Source organism: Anomaloglossus baeobatrachus, chromosome 6 (genome assembly GCF_048569485.1).
Source record: "Anomaloglossus baeobatrachus isolate aAnoBae1 chromosome 6, aAnoBae1.hap1, whole genome shotgun sequence".
Classification (NCBI taxonomy): domain Eukaryota; kingdom Metazoa; phylum Chordata; class Amphibia; order Anura; family Aromobatidae; genus Anomaloglossus; species Anomaloglossus baeobatrachus.
Window position 1 is genome coordinate 488,310,305 of NC_134358.1, and position 22,465 is coordinate 488,332,769.

The window sequence follows — 22,465 nt, forward strand, 5'->3', positions numbered from 1 at the left end:
TTAGCCAAAAAGATTAACTCATCTTTAACCCCTGCCTGACATTCGCAATACATATATGGCCCAAGTCAGATGTGGCCTCAGCAGATGATGGCTGTGTATGTGTATGTACAGCATCTTCTTCAGGGAGGTCCACTCCAAAACCTGCCTAAAAAAAAGTGCTAAATAAAATCCTCAAAAGAAAGCACATTCATTTCTATGTAAAATCCACTTACTGTTCATAAATTCTTAACTACTTTAGGCTTCTAATGATTCTAAGTGGCTAAAAGAAACGAGTTAATCATTCTTTTACATTGATTTGTGTTGTAAAGTATACAACCTCTTCAATGGGAAGGCTCAACTACTTGGTCAATAACAAAAAATCAATTTGGAAACTACAAAGAAAAAAAAAAAAAAAACCAAAACTGACGTTTTTTTACATTATCTCTTGTCTAAAAAATTATTCAATATAATTATATAAAAGTATTGGATGCACCCCAAAAAAAAAATATTAAAAATGCAGCCTGCTCTGCAAAAAAAAAAAAAAAAAGCCATCACTGCTCAATTGAAGGCAAAATTAGAAAAAAAAAAGAGAATTTTGTTTACTTACCGTAAATACTTTTCCTTAAAGTTCCGTCTTGGGAGACCCAGACCTTGGGTGTTTAGCTTCTGCCTCCGGAGGACACACAAAGTACTACACCTAAAAGTGTAGCTCCTCCCTCTGAGCCTATACACCCCCTGGTGAGCCAGTCACAGCCAGTTTAGTGCAAAAGCTGAAGGAGAATAGCCACCCACAAGTAGAACAGAGCAAGAGCCGGAACAACCGGAGACTGTCCACGTCAACAGCCGGTGAAACACGCGGAACAAGGAAATTGCCAACAGGGAGGTTGCTGGGTCTCCCAAGACAGAACTATAAGAAAAAGAATTTACGGTAAGTAAACAAAATTCTCTTTTTCTTTATCGTTCCTTTGGGAGACCCAGACCTTGGGACGTTCCAAAGCAGTCCCTGGGTGGGAAATAAACAGAAAAACTAAGAAGTAGGCAGAACCTAACTTCACAAATGGGCGACCGCCGCCTGAAGGATGCGTCTGCCCAAGCTCGCATCTGCCGAAGCATGAGCATGCACTTGGTAGTGCTTCGAGAAGGTATGCAGGCTAGCCCAAGTGGCAGCCTGACAGACTTGTTGAGCCGTAGCCTGGTGCCTAAAAGCCCAAGAGGCACCGACAGCTCTGGTCGAGTGTGCTTTGATCCCCGGCGGGGGAGGCGCCTGCGTACTCTGGTAGGCGTCCGAAATGGTCGACCTAATCCAACGGGCTAAGGTCGGCTTAGAAGCAGGGAAGCCCTTGCGCCGACCTGTGGTTAGCACAAAAAGAGAGGTGCACCGCCTAAGCGCAGCGGTGCGAGACACATAGATCCGGAGAGCACGCACCAGATCTAGAGTATGTAGAGCTTTTTCAAAGCGATGAACAGGGGCCGGACAGAAGGAAGGTAAGGTAATGTCCTGGTTAAGGTGGAAGGGAGAAACCACCTTAGGAAGAACGTCCGGAGTCGGACGGAGAACCACCTTGTCTTGATGAAAGACTAAAAAAGGTGACTCCGAGGAGAGCGCAGCCAAATCAGAGACTCTCCTGAGAGAAGTTATGGCAACCAGAAAGGCCACTTTCTGTGAAAGACGGTACAAAGAAACCTCCCTAAGAGGCTCAAAGGGGGGTTTCTGCAAAACCGTGAGAACCAAGTTAAGGTCCCAGGGGTCCAAGGGCCGCCGGTAAGGCGGAATGATGTGAGACGCGCCCTGCATGAAGGTGCGGACCTGAGCCAGCCGAGCGAGACGCCGCTGGAACAGAACTGACAGAGCCGAAACTTGACCCTTGAGAGAGTTGAGGGACAGTCCTAGCTGCAGACCGGACTGTAGAAAAGACAGAAGGGTCGGCAAGGAGAATGGCCAAGGAGGATGGCCAGTAGAGCGACACCAGGACAGGAAAATCTTCAAGTCCTGTGATAGATCTTAGCGGAGAAAGACTTACAGGCCCGAGTCATAGTGGAGATGACTTCAGGAGGAATACCAGAAGCCGTCAAAATCCAGGACTCAAGAGCCACGCCGTCAATTTGAGGGCCGCAGAATTAGGGCGGAAAAACGGACCTTGCGAGAGTAGGTCTGGACGGTCCGGGAGATGCCACGGCATCTCTACGGACAGTTGGAGCAGGTCCGGATACCAAGCTCGCCTGGGCCAGTCCGGTGCAATGAGGATGACTCGACGACCCTCCATTCTGATCTTTCGCAGGACTCTGGGCAAGAGAACGAGAGGGGGAAACACGTAGGTCAGACGAAACTCGGACCAGTCCTGAACCAGAGCGTCCGCGGCGAAGGCCTGAGGATCGTGGGAGCGAGCCACGTAAACAGGAACTTTGTTGTTGTGACGGGATGCCATTAGGTCCACGTCCGGAGTGCCCCATTTGCGGCAGATCGACTGAAATACTGCCGGTTGCAGGGACCACTCGCCACCGTCCACGCTTTGACGGCTGAGATAATCTGCCTTCCAGTTGTCCACGCCTGGGATGTGGACTGCGGATATGGTGGACCTGGAGTCCTCCGCCCATTGAAGAATGCGTTGTACCTCCATCATTGCCAGGCGGCTGCGTGTCCCGCCTTGATGGTTGATGTAGGCAACCGCTGCCGCGTTGTCTGACTGGACTCGAATGTGCCTGCCCGCCAGCAGATGGTGAAATGCTAAGAGAGCTAGAAACACGGCTCTGGTTTCCAGCACATTGATTGAAAGGGCTGACTCGGACGGAGTCCAAGTGCCCTGTGCTCTGTGGTGGAGACATACCGCTCCCCAGCTGGATAGACTGGCATCCGTGGTGAGAATCACCCAGGACGGGGCCAGGAAGGAGCGCCCTTGGGACAGGGAGAGGGGCCGAAGCCACCACTGAAGAGAGCTCTTGGTCCGTGGCGACAGAGCCACCAACCTGTGCAAGGAGGAAGGCCGCTTGTCCCAACAGCGGAGAATGTCCAGCTGCAGGGGGCGCAGATGGAACTGGGCAAAGGGAACAGCCTCCATGGACGCCACCATTTGACCCAGCACCTGCATCAGACGCCTGAGGGTATAACGGCGGGGCCTCAGGAGAGAGCGCACCGCCAACTGGAGTGACAGCTGTTTGTCTAAGGGCAACTTCACAAGTGCCGGCAGAGTCTCGAACTGCATCCCTAGGTACTTGAGACTCTGGGTCGGAGTCAGAGTGGATTTGGAAAGATTGACAAGCCACCCGAATTGGGCTAGAGTGGCTAGAGTGGCGAGAGTGAGCGAGACACCCCGCTGACAGTCTGCGCTGGATGGAGCCTTGACTAGAAGGTCGTCCAGGTAAGAGAGCACTGCCAACCCCTGGAGGTGCAGAACCGCAATCACTGCTGCCATGACCTTGGTAAATACCCGAGGGGCCGTGACCAACCCGAAGGGGAGAGCCACGAATTGGAAATGATCCTCTCCTATTGCAAAGCATAGCCAACGCTGGTGTGAAACTGCAATTGGCACATGTACATAGGCATCTCTGATGTCAATGGACGCCAGGAAATCCCCTTGGGTCATTGAGGCAATGACTGATCGCAGAGACTCCATGCGAAAGTGCCGCACCCGAACATGCTTGTTGAGAAGCTTGAGATCCAGGATGGGCCGGAAGGTACCGTCCTTTTTGGGAACTAGGAAGAGGTTTGAGTAAAAACCTCTGAACCGTTCCCGGGCGGGAACTGGTACAATTACTCCGTTGGCCTGCAAATCTGCCACGGCCTGTGAGAAGGCGGCGGCCTTGGAGCAGGGGGGAGTTGAGAGAAAAAATCTGTTTGGCGGGCTGGAAGAGAATTCTATCCTGTAGCCGTGAGAGATGATATCTCTCACCCACTGATCGGAGACTTGTTGAAACCAAGCGTCGCCAAAGTGGGAGAGCCTGCCACCGACTAAGGACGTTGCTGGAGCGGGCAGAGAGTCACGAGGAGGCTGCCTTAGTGGCAGGACCTCCTGCGGTCTTCTGTGGACGCGCTCTTGAGCGCCAGTGGGATTTCTGGTCCTTAGCTGAGTTAGCGGACGAGGCGGAGGGCTTAGAGGACGACCAGTTGGAGGAACGAAAGGAGCGAAACCTCGACTGAATCCTACCCTGGGCAGGTTTCCTGGTCTTGGTTTGTGGCATGGAAGTACTCTTCCCGCCAGTAGCCTCCTTAATAATTTCATCCAGCTGTTCACCGAACAGTCGGGAACCAGCAAAAAGGAGCCCAGCAACGTACTTCTTTGAGGAAGCATCTGCCTTCCACTCTCGAAGCCACAAGATCCTGCGGATAACGAGGGATTTAGCCGAAGCCACCGCAGTGCGGTGAGAAGCAGAGATGGCTTTGAGGGCCCATACTGCTGCAAAAGTTGGGGAAAACGCGGCCCCCACCGCTTCATACACGTATTTGGCCAGAAGGTCAATCTGACGGTCAGTGGCATCCCTAAGGGAAGTGCCATCAGCCACCGACACAACGGTCCGGGCTGAGAGCCTAGACACCGGAGGGTCTACCTTTGGGGAGTGAGCCCACTCCTTGACCACCTCAGGTGGAAAGGGAAAACGGTCATCAGAACCACGCTTTGGGAAGCGTTTGTCAGGACAGGCCCTGGGTTTGGTCACAGCGGTCTGAAAACTGGAGTGGTTAAAGAACACACTTTTTACTCTCTTAAGCGAGGTAAACTGGTGCTTTTCTGCCAGAGAGGGTTGCTCCTCTGATAGTGGCGGATTGAGATCCAGTACAGAATTAATGGAAGCAATCAAGTCACTAAGTTCTGAGTCACCCTCGGAAAGAGCAATGGGGCACATGGAGTTAGCCTCCGAGCCCCCTGTAAAGGCATCCTCCTCATCCTGCGAGTCAGCTCTTGAATCAGAGCCGCGGGATGAGGAGGGAGAGGAAACCCTGCGGAGCCTCTTAGGAGGACGGGGTCTGTGCCCTGATGATGAATCCTCTGTGAGCTCCAGTGGACGGAGGTCAGAGGATAGGGAACCTAAAGGACCCTTAGCAAGAGCATTAGAGGCACCCTGTGAAGGGGGCTGATGCATATTCATCAAGGTCCTGGACAGAAGTCCCATGGACTCAGCAAATGACTGGGAGATAGACCTAGAGAAGGACTCTACCCAGGCAGGGGATTCAGCCACAGGTGCAGAAGCAGCCTGAGAGACCACTGGGGGTGAGACTCCAGGCTGTGGCACCTCCAAGTTAGAGCAGACATCACAATGTGGATAGGTGCTCGGTTCAGGCAGCAGAAGCTTACATGCAGAGCATGCAGTATAAAGCTTTGGAGCCTTGCTCCTCGTGTGAGACATGCTGCTGGAGTGGGGAAAACAGCTATTACAAAGAGAATGAACCCCAGGGAGTATATCAGAGGTCCACAACCAGAGACCGGCTGTGGCTTACCAGACCGCTGGAAGAGGTGTTGTGTGCCCTCCAGATCCCGAAGCCCGGACCCCCAATGCACAGCACCTCAGCAGGGATGCAGAGTGCAGGATGGCCCAGCGCAGAGTGAACCCTTCAAAGAAAATGGCCACCGGAGCGAAGAGAGGGGGCGGGACGTGGGGCGTCCCTGTAGAAAAGCGGGATCTGGAGGGCCATAGAGACCTGCAGGGAGGGGGGGGGGGGGGGAGGAGAAGTCACGCACAAGCAGTGGGGCGTGTCCCTCCCCTGTGCAGGACGGCCGCCGGGCGGAGCCGTGCCTGTCCCTCTGCATGAGTGACATGCGAGGGCAGGTAACAGAAACAAGGCCTCCGGCGAAGCCAGGGCCTAAATTTGAGCAGCGAGGCCGACGCGCAGGCACCATCGGCGCGGTTCTCGGGCGAAAAGCCAGAGGACCCGCCGGAAACGCCAAAACAAATACAGCAAACACACTCTCCCCACACAATAAAGGACAGGGACCCCCAAAATATGAACGTCTCAGGTACTTAGCTGCTGAGACGCAGGGCCAGGTCCCTGAGGATGAGTGCTCCGGTCCAGCAGGGTCCTGAAGGGGCTGTGGACGGAGACTGGACTCCTGCCAGGCATGGAGACCGTGCTGGCTCCCACTTCAATCTAGAGCCCAGGAGGGATGGTGAAGGAGCACGGCATGTAAGGCTCCAGCCTTGGAAATCAACCTTACAACACCACCGACACAGTGGGGTGAGAAGGGACATGCCGGGAGTCCAGACGTGGACCCGCACTTCTTCAATCTTTTTCCAAAAAGGAAAAAAAAAAAAAAAAAAAAATCATATGTGTGGATGTATCCTCCTGAACATAAAGCGATAAACTGGCTGTGACTGGCTCACCAGGGGGTGTATAGGGTCAGAGGGAGGAGCTACACTTTTAGGTGTAGTACTTTGTGTGTCCTCCGGAGGCAGAAGCTGAACACCCAAGGTCTGGGTCTCCCAAAGGAACGATAAAGAAAAAAAAAATGTTACTGGCTGGGCTCCATAAATGGGAGAAACAAATGGCGGAAAAAGAAAAAAAAAAAAAACTAACAAGTTGTGTTGTGGGATGATGACCAGGAGAATCATGATAAGTCGACACTATTACCATACAATGAGTGTCAAACCTAAAACGCTCACAAAAAATTAAAGTCGGAATTTTATTTTTGTTTTATACCCCATAAATTTTCTTGCAATTGAATCTTTTTTTCCTATTTTCCGGTACATTCCTCAGGATGAAGGTGCCATTCAAAGCTACAACCTGTCCAGCTAAAAAAAACCTTCACATAGCTATGCAGAGTTCAAAATTAAAAAAACAAAAACAAAAACACCCCAGGATTATTTATTTGGGGTTTTTTTTGTTTAGCATTAAAAGTTTTGCTTTTTAACCCCTAGTAATATAGTCACCCTCAAGTGTGTTGACCTTTTTTCTGCTTCGCTGTGGTACTATTTCATGATCGCAACTTCTGATTGGCCAGAAGTCAGAAGTAACATCACAAGCGCTCAATACAAGTCTATGAGAGCCAGAACGAAGCGCTCATAGATTTTCACCAAGTTATGACCTCTGGGGCTCTCCATGAAATACTGGAGCAGGCAGCAGGTCACAAACTAAGAGACAACCTGCAACAGATGAATGGGAGAAAAGGCAAAAATGAAAATTGGCTGTGTTGGGAAGGGGATTGTATTTACTGCAGCCAATAGAATTGGTTAAACCTGACAATGTGGCCATCGAAGAACTGGTTATGCCTCCCTGGCCTACAGACCTGATGGCCCTGCTCAAAAAGGAATTATAGTAAAACCTAATAAGAAAAATTTTTTTTACCAAGATTTTGTCATAAATTTTGTCTCTGACAGTCCCAGCAACATTTTCCAACTCCTCTTCTGTAATGTCTTCGACAGCACGAAAGTTGTTTTTTGAGGATCTCCTCCTTCTCCGAATTTCTTCACGATCTTCCTAATGGTCCCCAGGAGAAAAAGAGATTGTAAAACACACACATACATGTATACACTGGCGAGGAAAAAGGGTAACAATGTCAGTTTTTGACTCTCGGGCTCCATATCACACCATCCACTACAGCTTTGAACCTGAGATTACCTTCATTTTATAGACAATCATCTTGGCTATCTCATTCCTATATCTGACTTGCAACTATTTAGCATATGATTATTATGCAGATTCTTGTCATGTCACTGGATTGTTACTGTTTTGCTCCTGGTGGTGGACATTTTTTTTTCCTCCCTGTATACTACAAATTACAAACGGTTCTCACATTTCCTAATGTTACATGTAACTGAGGAACTGCTAGACACAGGTGCGGGAGCGCGATAGTCAGCTTTAGAGGACACATATCCGCAAGTACCCTAATATATCCAGGTACTTCAGCACCAGACAACCCAATTAGTAAGGCTGCTTTCACACTACGTTTTTTTTTTTTTTTAACATCCGTCATGAACGTTTTTTTAACGCAAAAACGGATCCAGTGCAAATGCGTTTTCATTTCAATGCATTTGCAATGGACTCGCGTCAACATGCGTTCACCTGCGTTTGTGTGCGTTATAGTGAGGATCCAGCGACTTGCAGTTTAAATTTTTTCAAAAATGCTACTTGTAGCGTTTTTGAGCTGCGTCCAAATACTGCAAATTGCTGGATCCTGACTAAACAGCATGCAAACGCATGTGAACGCTGGCATGCTGATAGGCAGGATCCTGCTTGCTCTACTGAGCATGCCCAGAAACCAGCCTCGCGTGATCAGTCTCTCTCCCCCTTTCTCCCTCCCCCTCCCTCTCTCTCCTCCTCACTCCACTCTCCCCCGCCTGAGAGCGGAGGACGCTCGTAACCAAGGTAAACATCGGGTAACCGCGGTCTTAGTTACCCGATGTTTATCTTGGTTACGTGTGCAGGGAGTAGCAGCCATGCTCCTAGCAGCTGCAGACACTCGTAACCAATGTAAATATCGGGTATCCAAGCAAGTTACCCGATGTTTACCTTGGTTACGAGCCTTCGCAGCTGTCAGATGTCGGCTCCCAGTCTTTCACGTTCAGTTCACCTCACTCCCGATCACGAATCCAATGTCCGCCCATAAACTTAAAGTGACAGGATCCTGCAAAATAACATGCGTTTGCATGCGTTTTTCTTTGCAAAAACAGGATCCGCTTTTGCAGTAAAAAAACTTTCATGACGCATGCTAAAAAAAAAAAAAAAAAAACGTAGTGTGAAAGCAGCCTAAGGCTGGTTTCACATCAGCATTTTTTTGCCTTGAGGCAAAACAACGCAAACTGCAGGTGACTGGATCCTGTTGAATTTGAGTTGAACGCATGCAAACGCAAGTGTTATTTACTGGATCCTGTGACTTGCAGTTTATGAGTCATGTGGTCGGGAATGAGCTGAATGGGGCTGGGTGGGCATTAAAGACTGTGATCGTGAGTGAGCTGAATCTGCCATGACAGCGTGGATGCAGCTGTGGACGAGAGAGTGTGAGTGATAGAGTGAGTGATATTCAGGCCATGTTTTGTACAGCAAACAGGATCCTTCCTGCAGCATACAAACGCAACTGTTAACACTGGATCCGGCGCCCATTGAAATACATTGCAGCTACTGCCGCAATGTACAGGATCCAGTGAGTTGCAGTTTTTGAACGGAGGTGAAAAAACGCAACAAGTAGCGTTTTTGATAAAAGGTAAAAAACTGCAACTCACCGGATCCAGACACTACTGCACGCAAACACATGTTGCCGCAAGTCCATTGACATTGCATTGAGCAGACAACGGATCCAGTAAGATGCGTTTTGCGTTTTTTTTGCCGACCGTCAAAAAAACGCTGATGTGAAACCAGCCTTAGGGTATGTGCGCACGTTGCTTTTTACCTGCTTTTTTGCTGCTTTTTCTTCTGCGCTGTTTAATGCCAAAATGGATGTGTTCTTCTATTCAAGCAAAGTCTATGGGAATTTGGGTTTCTTGTTCACACTATGTTGTTCAAAATGCTGCCTTTTTGAGGAAGAACTTTGGTCAAAAACTCAGCTTTTCAAAGAAGCAACATGTCAATTGTTTTTGCCATTTGGGTTTTGCACTGCAAAGCTGAGTTTTTGACCAAAGTTCTGCCACAAAAAGGCAGCATTTTGAACAACATAGTGTGAACAAGAAACCCAAATTCCCATAGACTTTGCTTGAATAGAAGAACACATCCATTTTGGCATTAAACAGCGCAGAAGAAAAAGCAGCAAAAAAACAGGTAAAAAGCAACGTGCGCACATACCCTAAAGGGTGCCCATACAGATTGCCACATATGGACATAGGCGCAGGAACACCATCTATACCATATACCTGAGCGACAGCGAGAGCAAGACTCTAAATGGGTCGAAACGTCGTTTTGTCGAAAGTTTCTTCACAATTTACTGGTACCTATTGTTTGCTCGACATATCTGTAAATACACTTTAAGCACCTTTGCAAAATGATATCTAAAAATGCTGTGATTTATAAGAAAATACTACGTGGGATATCCATCCTATCTACCAGCACCTCTACTTCGACTGAGTGCATGCCATCATTACCTATAACTGATTGCTTACAGTCAGACAGCACCCCCAGCCTATGTGACAGCATGTCAGACTGCAATCAGAGGCGCTGTGCCTGCATGTAAATTGATGTAAAAAATAAATAAACTGGCATAGGGTTCCCCGGTTTATGATAACCAGCCATGACAAAGCATATGGTTACAGGTTATAGCCGTGCGCTTATCTTGGCTGTGGATCAAAAAAGAGAATTTTGTTTACTTACCGTAAATTCTTTTTCTTATAGTTCCGACATGGGAGACCCAGACCATGGGTGTATAGCTTCTGCCTCCGGAGGACACACAAAGTACTACACTAAAAAGTGTAGCTCCTCCCTCCGAGCATATACACCCCCTGGATTACCAAATCTAGCCAGTTTAGTGCAAAAGCTGAAGGAGGACATCCACCCATAAGTAGGGACAGAGCAAAACCCGGAACAACCGGAACCTCTGACTACAACAACAGCCGGTGAAAACACACGGAACAAGAAAACTGCCAACAGGCAACAGGGAGGCCGCTGGGTCTCCCATGTCGGAACTATAAGAAAAAGAATTTACGGTAAGTAAACAAAATTCTCTTTTTCTTCATCGTTCCTTATGGGAGACCCAGACCATGGGACGTCTCAAAGCTGTCCATGGGTGGGAAATAAACAGAAAACTGAGAAGTAGGCAAAACCTAACTTCACAAATGGGTGACAGCCGCCTGAAGGATGCGTCTGCCCAAGCTCGCATCTGCCGAAGCATGAGCATGCACTTGGTAGTGCTTTGAAAAGGTGTGCAGACTAGACCAAGTGGCAGCCTGACAGACCTGCTGAGCCGTAGCCTGGTGCCTGAAAGCCCAAGAGGCACCGACAGCTCTGGTCGAGTGTGCCTTGATCCCCGGCGGGGGAGGCACCTGAGTACTCTGGTAGGCATCGGATATGGCCGACCTAATCCAACGAGCTAGGGTCGGTTTAGAAGCAGAGAGACCCTTGCGCTGACCTGTGGTCAGCACAAAAAGAGAGGTGCACCGCCTAAGAGCAGCGGTGCGTGACACAGATCCGGAGCGCCCGCACCAGATCTAAAGTATGCAACGCTTTCTCAAAGCGATGAACAGGGGCTGGACAAAGGGAAGGCAATGAAATGTCCTGGTTAAGGTGGAAAGGAGACACCACCTTAGGAAGAAAGTCCGGAGTCGGATGGAGAACTACCTTGTCTTGGTGAAAAACCAAAAAAGGTGAATCCGAAGAGAGCGCGGCCAAATCAGACTCTCCTGAGAGAAGTTATGGCCACCAGAAAGACGACTTTCTGCGAAAGTCGAAACAAAGAAACTTCCCTAAGAGGCTCAAAGGGGGGTTTCTGTAAGGCCGTGAGGACCAGATTAAGGTCCCAGGGATCCAAAGGCCGCCGGTAAGGTGGAATGATGTGAGATGCGCCCTGCATGAAGGTGCGCACCTGAGCCAGTCGGGCGATACGCCGCTGAAAGAACACTGACAGAGCCGAGACCTGTCCCTTAAGAGAATTGAGGGATAGTCCTAGCTGCAGACCGGACTGTAGAAAGGACAGGATGGTTGGCAAGGAAAAAGGCCAAGGAGCATGGCCGGAAGAACGACACCAGGACAGGAAAATTCTCCAAGTCCTGTGGTAAATTCTTGCCGAGGAAGACTTCCGAGCCTGAGTCATAGTGGAGATGACTTCGGGAGGAATGCCGGAAGCCGTCAGGATCCAGGACTCAAGAGCCACGCCGTCAATCTGAGAGCCGCAGAATTCTGGCGGAAAAACGGACCTTGAGAGAGAAGGTCTGGGCGGTCCGGGAGACGCCACGGCACCTCTACGGACAGACGGAGCAGGTCTGGGTACCAAGCTCGCCTGGGCCAGTCTGGGGCGATGAGTATGACCCGACGGCCCTCCATTCTGATCTTGCGCAGGACTCTGGGCAAGAGAGCTAGAGGGGGAAACACGTAAGCCAGACGAAACTGGGACCAATCCTGAACCAGCGCGTCCGCAGCAAAGGCCTGAGGATCGTGGGAGCGAGCCACGTAAACCGGGACCTTGTTGTTGTGCCGGGATGCCATTAGATCCACTTCCGGAGTGCCCCACTTGCGGCAGATCGACCGGAACACTGCCTGATACAGAGCCCACTCGCCGCTGTCCACGGTTTGACGGCTGAGATATTCTGCCTCCCAGTTTTCCACGCCTGGGATATGGACTGCGGATATGGTGGACTTGGAGTCCTCTGTCCACTGCAGGATGCGTTGAACCTCCAACATTGCCAGGCGGCTGCGAGTCCCGCCCTGGTGATTGATGTAGGCAACTGCTGTCGCGTTGTCTGACTGGACTCGAATGTGCTTGCCCGCCAACAGGTGGTGAAAGGCTACGAGAGCTAGGAGCACAGCTCTGATTTCCAGCACATTGATCGAGAGGACTGATTCGGACGGAGTCCAAATGCCCTGTGCTCGGTGGTGGAGAAATACTGCTCCCCAGCCGGAAAGACTGGCATCCGTGGTGAGGATCACCCAGGATGGGGTCAGAAAGGAGCGTCCCTGAGACAGAGAGAGAGGCCGAAGCCACCACTGAAGAGAGCTCCTGGCTTGTGGCGACAGAGCCACCAACCTGTGCAAGGAAGAAATCCGCTTGTCCCAACAGCGGAGAATGTCCAGCTGCAGAGGACGCAGATGGAACTGGGCAAAGGGAACCGCTTCCATTGACGCCACCATCTGACCCAGCACCTGCATAAGGTGCCTGATGGAGTGACGGCGGGGCCTCAACAGAGAGCGCACCGCCAGATGGAGGGACTGCTGTTTGACTAAGGGCAGCTTGACAAGTGCCGGCAGAGTTTCGAATTGCATCCCTAGGTACGTGAGTTTTTGGGTCGGGGTCAGAGTGGACTTAGGCAGATTGACAAGCCACCACTGCTGCAAAAGATGGGGAGAACGAGGCCCCTGTCGCCTCATAGACAGACTTGGCCAGGAGGTCAACCTGGCGCTCAGTGGGATCCTTGAGTGAGGTGCCATCAGCCACAGATACAACTGTCCGGGCTGAGAGTCTAGACACCGGAGGGTCCACCTTTGGTGAGAGAGCCCACTCCTTGACCACCTCTGGTGGAAAAGGAAAACGGTCATCAGAACCACGCTTAGGAAACCGTTTGTCAGGACAGGCTCTGGGCTTGGACACAGTGGTCTGAAAACTGGAGTGGTTAAAGAACACACTCCTTGGTCTCTTAGGCAAAGTAAACTGGTGCTTTTCTGCCAGAGAGGGTTGCTCCTCTGATACTGGCGGATTGAGGTCCAGTACAGTATTAATGGACGCAATCAAATCACTAACATCTGCATCCCACACAGTCAGATCAATGGGGCACATAGAGGTAGCGTCCGAGCCCCCAGTAAAGACATCCTCCTCGTCCTGCGAATCGGCTCGTGAATCGGAGCCGCGGGACGAAGAAGGAGAGGGGTCCCTGCGTTTCCTTTTAGGAGGACGGGGTCTGGGAGAAGATGAAGAATCCTCTGTGAGCTCTGGAGAGCGAGCCGAAGCAGCAGAGGCACCCTGTGAAGGGGGCTGATGCATGCTCAGCAGAATCTGGGACAGCTCTCCCATGGAGTCAGCAAAGGACTGGGAGATAGACTTAGTAAACAATTCTACCCAAGCCGGGGGTTCAGCCACCGGGGCCGGAGCAGCCTGAGGGACCACTGGGGAGACTCCAGGCTGAGGCACCACCATGTTAGAGCAGGCATCACAATGTGGATATGTGCTCAGTTCAGGCAGTAAGAGCTTACATGCAGTGCATATTGAGTACAGCCTTGCTCCTAGTGTGAGACATGCTGCTGAGGTGGGGGCTCTGCAGTAAGAACACACTCCTTCAGAATGACCCCCAGAGAGTGTATAATAAAGTCCACAACCAGAGGTTGTGGCTTACCAGACCGTTTTGTGTGCCCTCCGGATCCCACAGCTCGGACCCCCAGACAGGTTGCAGAGATGCAGCAGCCAGCGCCGATCAGTGTGAGGCCTAGTCCAAGAGCGGGAACCGCAGGGCCAAGGAGATATACAGGGGAGGGAAACATCTCCTCAGAGAGGAGTGTCCTCCCCTCTGCTGAACGGCCGGTGGGCGGCGCTGCACTGTCCCTCTGCATGACTGACATGCAGGAGCAGTGAAACCGAAAGTAGGCCGCAGCTGAAGCCGGGGACTAAATTTTACAGTGCGGCCGGCAAGCAGGCACCCTCGGCGCGGTTCTCAGGGGAAACCCAGAGAACCGGCTGGAAATGTCACCAAAATAACTAACACACTCTCCCCAACAATAAAAAATGCAAGGGACCCCCTGACAATAACGTCTCAATACTTAGCTTGAGAGACGCAGGGCCAGGTCCCTGAGGGATGAGTGCTCCGTCCGGCAGGGTCCTGAGAGGGCTGCGGATGGAGACCGGTCTCCTGCAAAGCAGTGAGAACCGTGCTGGCTCCCACTTCAAGCCAGAGCCCGAGGGATGGTGAAGGAGCGCGGCATGTAAAGGCTCCAGCCTTGAAATCAACCTTAACAGCACCACCGACACAGTGGGGTGAGAAGGGACATGCCGGGGTTCCAGCTTGGACCCGCTTTTCTTCCAACTCTTTAAAATAAAAAAATCAGATGAAAATGCATGTGTGATCCTCCTGAACACAAAGCATTGAACTGGCTAGATTTGGTAATCCAGGGGGTGTATATGCTCGGAGGGAGGAGCTACACTTTTTAGTGTAGTACTTTGTGTGTCCTCCGGAGGCAGAAGCTATACACCCATGGTCTGGGTCTCCCATAAGGAACGATGAAGAAATAAGAGGAGCCACATCATGCGGCTTTTTTAAAAATCTAAATAATTTTTTAAAAAAAACTGTGCGATCCCATTCTTCCTCCCCAATTTTGATTTCCAGCTGGTATTCTCAAACTTGGGAGGCCTATGGTTATTGATGAGCGGTGACATCACTCACAGCTGGAGGTTCCCACGGTTCTCCACCTGTGCTCGCAGATTGAACTGAGTAACCTCAGGTGAGGTTATCTGCGAGCACAGGTGGGAGGACCGTGGGAACCTCCAGGTGTAACCGCAAATAACCTGAATGACATTACCACTAATCGCTTGGCTCAATCATTCTCTGCCTGAAGCTCACAGCGGACGATCATGTTCTATGGCCACGCACTGTCACTTCTGACATAGCAGAGCTGGAATAGTCATGGGATTTCGAGTGGATTAAGTCGGACCTGGGTGTTTTGGGGGTTAATAAAAGGGGTGGGTTTTTTTTTATTTCAAATAATGGATTTTTTCAGTGTTTGCATTTATTTCTTTTCACTTACAAATTAGTAATGGGGGGATGGTGTCTCAGACACCTCATTACTAATCGAAGGCTTAGTGGCAGCTGATAACTGATATTAACCCTTTATTACCAAAATTGCCAAAGCACCAGTGCAATCAGGATGAACTGGGTAAACGTTTAGGATTGTCGCATCTAATGGACAAACCTGGTCAGCTGCTCTTTGTAGGCTGGGGGGGCCCAATAAGCAGCCTGAGAATACCAGCCAGCCCAGCTGTCTGCTTTATCATGGCTGGGTTTTTAAAATTTGGGGGGACCTCACGCTGTTTTTTTAAAGTTAAATAATCTCAACTAACAAAAAAAAGCTGCATGCGGTTCATTTTATTTTGATACACAGCCAAGATAAGCGCAAGGCTGGGGACGTATGCTTTATCTGTGCTGGGTATCATAATATAGGGGGACCCTACGGAAATTTGTTTTTATTTTTACAGCAATTGAGAGACGCACACAGCACCTCTGGTTGCAGTCAGAGACGCTGTCACACAGGGTGGGAGTACTTCTGACTGGAACGGCCAGGGGGTGGGGGAAACCGTGAATATGTGTGAAGATAATGAGTGGCCCCGAAAAGTAGCGCTAGGAGGCTCGGTAAGTATAACTTGCCAGCTCCAATCCCCCCTATCCCTTCTACCACCATATTAAAGCGCCAGATTCTGGTCTCCATATACCGTATTTTTCGGACCATAAGACGCACTTCTTTTTCCCCAAATGTTGGGGGAAAGTGGGGGGTGCATCTTATGGTCTGAATGTGGCTGCGGGGAATGTGGGTCATCGGGGGCATGAGCAGGCTGTAGCAGCACCTGCTGTGACCACGTAGACCCGCTCATTTAATATGCACGCCCATCCCCCGCCCATCATCCCTCAGCGCTGAAGCAGGCACTGACAGGTGGGTGGGATGATGGGCGGGGGTTTAACAGCCGGCCCGCATGATCACCCCTGGCAACTACGGCCTGGAGTGATCATGTGCGGCTGTATTCACTGCTCCCCGCTCATCATCATCAGCGTGGGGAGCAGTGAATCCGTGTACAGTACTCACCGTTCCCCTGCAGCATCGCTCGTCCTCAAGTCTGTGTCAGCAGCAGCGCCGCTGAGTGGAGCCGTCCCAGTTCCCCTGCTGCATCGCGATCATCTCCTGTGTCTGTGCCGGCGTCTGGCTGGCGACTAGCGGGGCGCACAGCGATGATGTCATCGTTGTGCGCACGTGTCCACGTGCAGCCGCCGGCACAGACACAGGAGATGATCGCGATTCAGCAGGGGAACGGGGACGGCTCCACTCAGCTGCCGCTGACACAGACGGGAGGACGAGCGATGCTGCAGGGAGCGAGGTAAGGTGAGGTGAGTATGAACATTTATTTTGATGAGGGACATATGTCGCGGGCGGAGGAGGGGATGCCGCGCTCTCCCAATGCTCGGGTCCGGCTGCCGCGGGGCTGCTGCGGCCTGCTGCTGCTCGGTGGCTCGAGCGATGGGCCGGATCCCGGGGACTCTAGCGGTGCTCTTTGCCAGGGGCGCAGGGGCAGCGCTGTGCCGCACGGCACGGAGGTACTCACTCAGCCAGTAAACACGACACAGTTCTCGGTAAACAAACGGCTGGTTGGACGGGTCCCTCAGACGGTTACGTTGCCGATGTCCCCTGCAGTTGACGGTGACGGTCTCTTCCCTGCACCTATGTGTAGTTTGTTGGTAGCGATGGATTCCCACCGGTAACCTGCTCCCCAGCCTGGATATGGGCCGGAGGAGCCCCACTCTTGCCCGCAGGCACTGGCCCTGGGAAACTGGTGCCTTGGCGGTGGCGATGTCTCCCCTTAACGGTTGGATTGTTGCCTTCAAACGGGACTTGGTTGTTGGGAGACAGTCGTCCCCTTCACTGACGGATTTGGCAAATTATGGCGACTCCTAGCCTTGCCGGGATCCGAAAGGCCCCTGCCCTGGTGCTGACTAATCTTCGTATACCGCTTCGGCACCGCCGGGTCACCACCCGTCCACGGTCCTTTCGGCAACCTCCAATCAGTCTCGCCTGCAGACGGTCACCACCGTCTGCCAACCTTGCTGTCTCAGTCCGGGGCACACACCCGGACCAACTTCAGGCTTCTTGCTGTCACTTTCTTCACTTTCTACTTTTCCTCCTTCCACTTCACTGTTTACTCCTTCACTTCCCTAACTGATCTGCCTGGTTTTCCCGCCTCCAGAGCTGTGAACTCCTCGGTGGGTGGAGCCAACCGCCTGGCCCACCCCCTGGTGTGGACACCAGCTCCTGGAGGAAGGCAACAAGGATTTTAGTTTTGACTTAGTGTGTACCTGCAGGGAATGTGGGGTGCGTGTTGTGTTGTGACCTGTGACCCCTGGGTTGCACAGGGCATCACATTCCCCCTTAGCAAAACGCAGACCGTCCTCGGGCTGCCCGTCCAACACCGGTTTTATTTTCCTTTTTGTTTTCTGTGAAAATATGTAAAAAGAGGTAAACATAATACAACTTATGACATCATCCCACATCGGGAGGTTCGGTACTTAAACGTTGCAAACATTTTAACGGTTGCGGCTCTGCTCTCTCCCACCCAAGTAACCTGGCCCTGATGCTGCCCCTAAAACCCAGGCAGCACCCCTTGACCCCAGTCCAGCAAACGTTACCCGAGCGGGATCTGTCCTTCCCCTCCAGACGGTAGCCACCGGTTCCTGTGGTGGCTGGGCCCCAGCCGGCTCTACTGCGGGCCCTCCCTCCAACCTGCCTCTCCGGAGGCGGTAACGGTAGCGGCAACAAACAGATTTTTATTTACATCCCACTAACGTTTGTGGTTGCCCTGCAAGTTCACGGGCTTGTCCATAAGGAGTCCCTTATGCAACTTTTTAAACGGTCCCCACGGGGACAACGGTGCCGGCAACGGCCGGTTTTCTCAATCACGGTTAATCAAATGACTGTTCGGTTTCATTTCTTATCATCACTTTAAACTTTCAAAACTTGTTCAAACTTTTTCAAACAATCACAGTGGTGGTCCCAACGGGGACTGGACAACGGTGCTCCGCTGCCCTACTCCAAGTCGTCGGCTTCATCTGAGGGAGGGGGTGCAGAACTCACTCGGCTCTCCTGGCTGCCCCTCAGTTTCGCATCTAGGGCGAACCACCCCCTCTCTCCACAGTGCCGGGTATACTGCACGATGTCACCCGGCATCAGGTTACGGCCAGGGTGCTCCTCGGGCAGGTGGGCATTCACGTCCCGCCGGGCTATAAACACTTCGGCCTCCAGGCCCGGTTCATAGATAAACCCATAGCCCCGGCGGACATCAAACCGCCTCACCTGTCCTTCATACAGCGGTCCCCGGACACGGAACGTCGCCTGGCGGAGGTTCTCCTTCTCCCGGATTGCACGGGCCACCAATTCCGCTTTCTTCTTTTCTCTTTCACCGAACTCCGGGCCCAACGGTACCGGCTCCCTGTCCCAATACGGTGCTGCTGCGAGCTCCGGCGCACGGGTCGGGCCCCGCAGGACATTCTGGACGCTGCCCACTGTCAGGGATCTGGGCGGCAGGTCCCGCGGCGTCTTGGCCTTGGGCGCCGCCTTGCAGCGACAACCCAGCGCAACCTCAGCCGAGGTGTGGGGTATGGGCACAGGGGCTTTCCGCGGCTGGGCCTTCGGCTCGGAACGGGTCATCAGCTCCGGCTCGGGGGACTTCTCAGGGGCTGCCTCCGGTGCAGACTTCGGGGCCTTCCATGGCAGCACCTCCGACTTGCTACGGGCTCCGGCTACAGGTCGGCCCGCCGGGGCGGGCATGCTGGGTATCGCTACCAGTTGCGGTGGCAGCGGGCCTAGTGGCGGGGTCACAGCTTCCGAGACGGGTGGCGAGGGAGGCAACAGAGCGAGAGGGCTTGGACCGGGTCCCGCAGCCGCGATGACCGGCCCTTCAAGGGCATCGGGGCGTGGGTCACTCACCCTCCCTTCCTCGGCTTCCTCCTCGCGTCTCCGCACGGTCGCTATCACATCCGCCATGTCTGCCTCCCACTCCTCCATGAGGAGCTGCATTTTGACCTGCAGCCTTTGATAGAGCTGCGCGGTCCGGTTCTCCACCCACGACGCGGTTCCTGGCGCGGGGGCTACGGTGCTTCGGGACGGCATCCACATTCTGCTGGCAACTCCTTCCAGGAACAGGGTGACCGCAGAGTCCTGGCGTCCCTGCTTTTATAGCTGCGTTCATATGCAGCCAGCCGCCATCGCGTCCCCCTTAGCTTCTTTCCGGCCCCTCCTCTATCGGGGCGGGGTTTTGGCCTTCGCGCCTCTGCTACTCGAGAAGACGCTCGAGCGGGAACTCTTCGCGCCAAAGATGGCGGCTTCTGAAATTTTCTGGCCGGACACCTCCGGCGGTAACAAGGCGCACCTCTACCAGACGGCAGAGCGGTAAGATCCTGTTCGTGACGCCAAGTTGTCGCGGGCGGAGGAGGGGACCCCGCGCTCTCCCACTGCTCGGGTCCGGCTGCCGCGGCTGCTGCTGCTCGGTGGCTCGAGCGATGGGCCGGATCCCGGGGACTCTAGCGGCGCTCCTCGCCCGTGAGTGAAAGGGGGTTTGGGTGTGGGGATTGTTTATTGTCCGTGACGCCACCCACGGTTGTGGTGATTGAGTGTATACCACCGCTGCTCTGGCTGGGGATCCCGGGAGTGATGGTATGGAGCAGCCAGTTGTTGTGTTGCCCCTCCGTGGGTAGGGGTTGGTGATCCCGGGGCCCAGTGATGGAGTTGGGATGGTGGACAGGCGGGCTAGGGGCCTGTGGAGGTGCAGGGGCGCAGGGGCAGCGCTGTGCCGCACGGCACGGAGGTACTCACTCAGCCAGTAAACACGACACAGTTCTCGGTAAACAAACGGCTGGTTGGACGGGTCCCTCAGACGGTTACGTTGCCGATGTCCCCTGCAGTTGAAGGTGACGGTCTCTTCCCTGCACCTATGTGTAGTCTGTTGGTAGCGATGGATTCCCACCGGTAACCCGCTCCCCAGCCTGGATATGGGCCGGAGGAGCCCCACTCTTGCCCGCAGGCGCTGGCCCTGGGAAACTGGTGCCTTGGCGGTGGCGATGTCTCCCCTTAACGGTTGGACTGTTGCCTTCAAACGGGACTTGGTTGTTGGGAGACAGATCCCCTTCACTGACGGATTTGGCAAATTATGGCGACTCCTAGCCTTGCCGGGATCCGAAAGGCCCCTGCCCTGGTGCTGACTAATCTTCGTATACCGCTCCGGCACCGCCAGGTCACCACCCGTCCACGGTCCTTTCGGCAACCTCCAATCAGTCTTGCCTGCAGACGGTCACCACCGTCTGCCAACCTTGCTGTCTCAGTCCGGGGCACACACCCGGACCAACTTCAGGCTTCTTGCTGTCACTTTCTTCACTTTCTACTTTTCCTCCTTCCACTTCACTGTTTACTCCTTCACTTCCCTAACTGATCTGCCTGGTTTTGCCGCCTCCAGAGCTGTGAACTTCTCGGAGGGTGGAGCCAACCGCCTGGCCCACCCCCTGGTGTGGACACCAGCTCCTGGAGGAAGGCAACAAGGATTTTAGTTTTGACTTAGTGTGTACCTGCAGGGAATGTGGGGTGCGTGTTGTGTTGTGACCTGTGACCCCTGGGTTGCCCAGGGCGTCACACATATACTGTATATACAAGGCAGGAGGATCATTACCAGGATGCGGCACCTTAGTAGAGAATTTGGGGACATTACCCCCATAACAGTGTCAGCAGCAGATCCTCGCCCCATAACAGTGTGTCATGACCACATTTTTTGCTTAAAATTTTATTTTCCTATTTTCCTCCTCTAAAACCAGGGTGCGTCTTATAGTCCGGTGCGTCTTATAGTCCGAAAAATACGGAATCTCAGACATCCGTGATCAATTCCAGGCCGGAACGGGGTTTTTTTTGTTTGTATTTTGTAAACCCGCTTGGACCCGCCGATCCCGGTTATCTGCGACTCCACCATCACTATACATAACCCCTTTCCAGCACATTCTAAAATGCTTTGCACCTCTTAAAATCCATCAATACACATTCATTTAGGGCTGCCCCATCAATGTTGGGCAATATACAATAAAAGTCTAAACAAATGTGCCATATGCAAAATATATTAATAGCTGAAGAAATGCAGCTCCTCCTGTTTGATACTTACATCGCTCAAGGTGCGCCTGAACGCCCTTTTACCATACTTCTGGAGATGCTCTGCAAACTGTAACGCTGACGCTGTAAAGTTCTCCATTGCAAAATTCTCTCTTGGTCGTGCACTGCGTGATGGGTTAGTGCGCCTTTCAATGGGACTTTCAGAAAATGAGCGACGGCTTGTTTTTTTCTGTTTCTAAATAAATAATAAAAAAAAACAAACAGTAAAATTAGCCATTTAATTTAATACAAATGACAATACGTAAATACTATAATTTCCTAGATGTGGAAACTTACAGAAGGAGTAGTGGATTTCACTGGAAACAGTTCAGGAATGGAGTTTAGCTCCGCAAGAAGTTGAGCAAGCTGAAATCAGAAAGAAATAAAGTTACTAAAGTGGCTACACTATAGATAAACCAGAATAGGGGCAAATATAAACTGCCGACAGCCGCCATCATATGAATCCCATCACAGTAAATGCTTCTCTATTTCTGTTCTAGAACGGATAGTTTTGGGGGTTTTTTAGCAGGAGCTCCATCTCATTGTTGCTATAACAGAATGCCCAACATTAGCAAGAACCTAGCCTTACCTGTTATAGCTAACATTATATGACATAACTTGAATAGAAGGAAAAGATAGACACATTCAATGTAAAATAATGTCTTTCTTTATTGTCACATAGTATTAAAAAAGTCCATCCATAATTAGAACACACTGGAGAGAATTTTTTCTTTTCCCTCAATATAAACAATATGTCCACCCATATCCTGTCCACCGCCATTAATTTCAGAACAGCGGCAGCTATAGGCATAGAAGTGGTGTCTAGGTATAGTAAAGTAGCCATGCTCTACGCAATGAAACCACCTATAGCGCCACCTGGTGGAACACAACAGAGTTAGCATTTTTCTCTCAAACGGAACAAGATAGAGAAAAAAAGTGAATTACAAAGTTGTAGGGCATCATCAATTCAATACGACTCGACACCTTGCATACAGAAATGCTATGATTAGAACGTGTAAAACTCACAAGGCTGCAGACGTGAAGCGATACCTCATGGAG

The 22,465-nt window shown here is 51.8% G+C and overlaps 1 protein-coding gene across 2 annotated transcripts in view; it reads right to left on the minus strand.

Moving 5' to 3' along the window:
• CDCA7L (cell division cycle associated 7 like) overlaps positions 1–22,465 on the minus strand; it is a 161,178-nt gene that overhangs the window by 8,184 nt on the left and 130,529 nt on the right. For both annotated transcript variants that reach the window (XM_075315390.1, XM_075315389.1), the window contains exons 4-6: positions 21,704–21,772; positions 21,420–21,602; positions 7,250–7,381 (exon numbers count right to left, since the gene is read on the minus strand). In XM_075315390.1, coding sequence (XP_075171505.1) covers positions 7,250–7,381; positions 21,420–21,602; positions 21,704–21,772 — 384 coding nt within the window. The remainder of the gene's footprint in view (positions 1–7,249; positions 7,382–21,419; positions 21,603–21,703; positions 21,773–22,465) is intronic.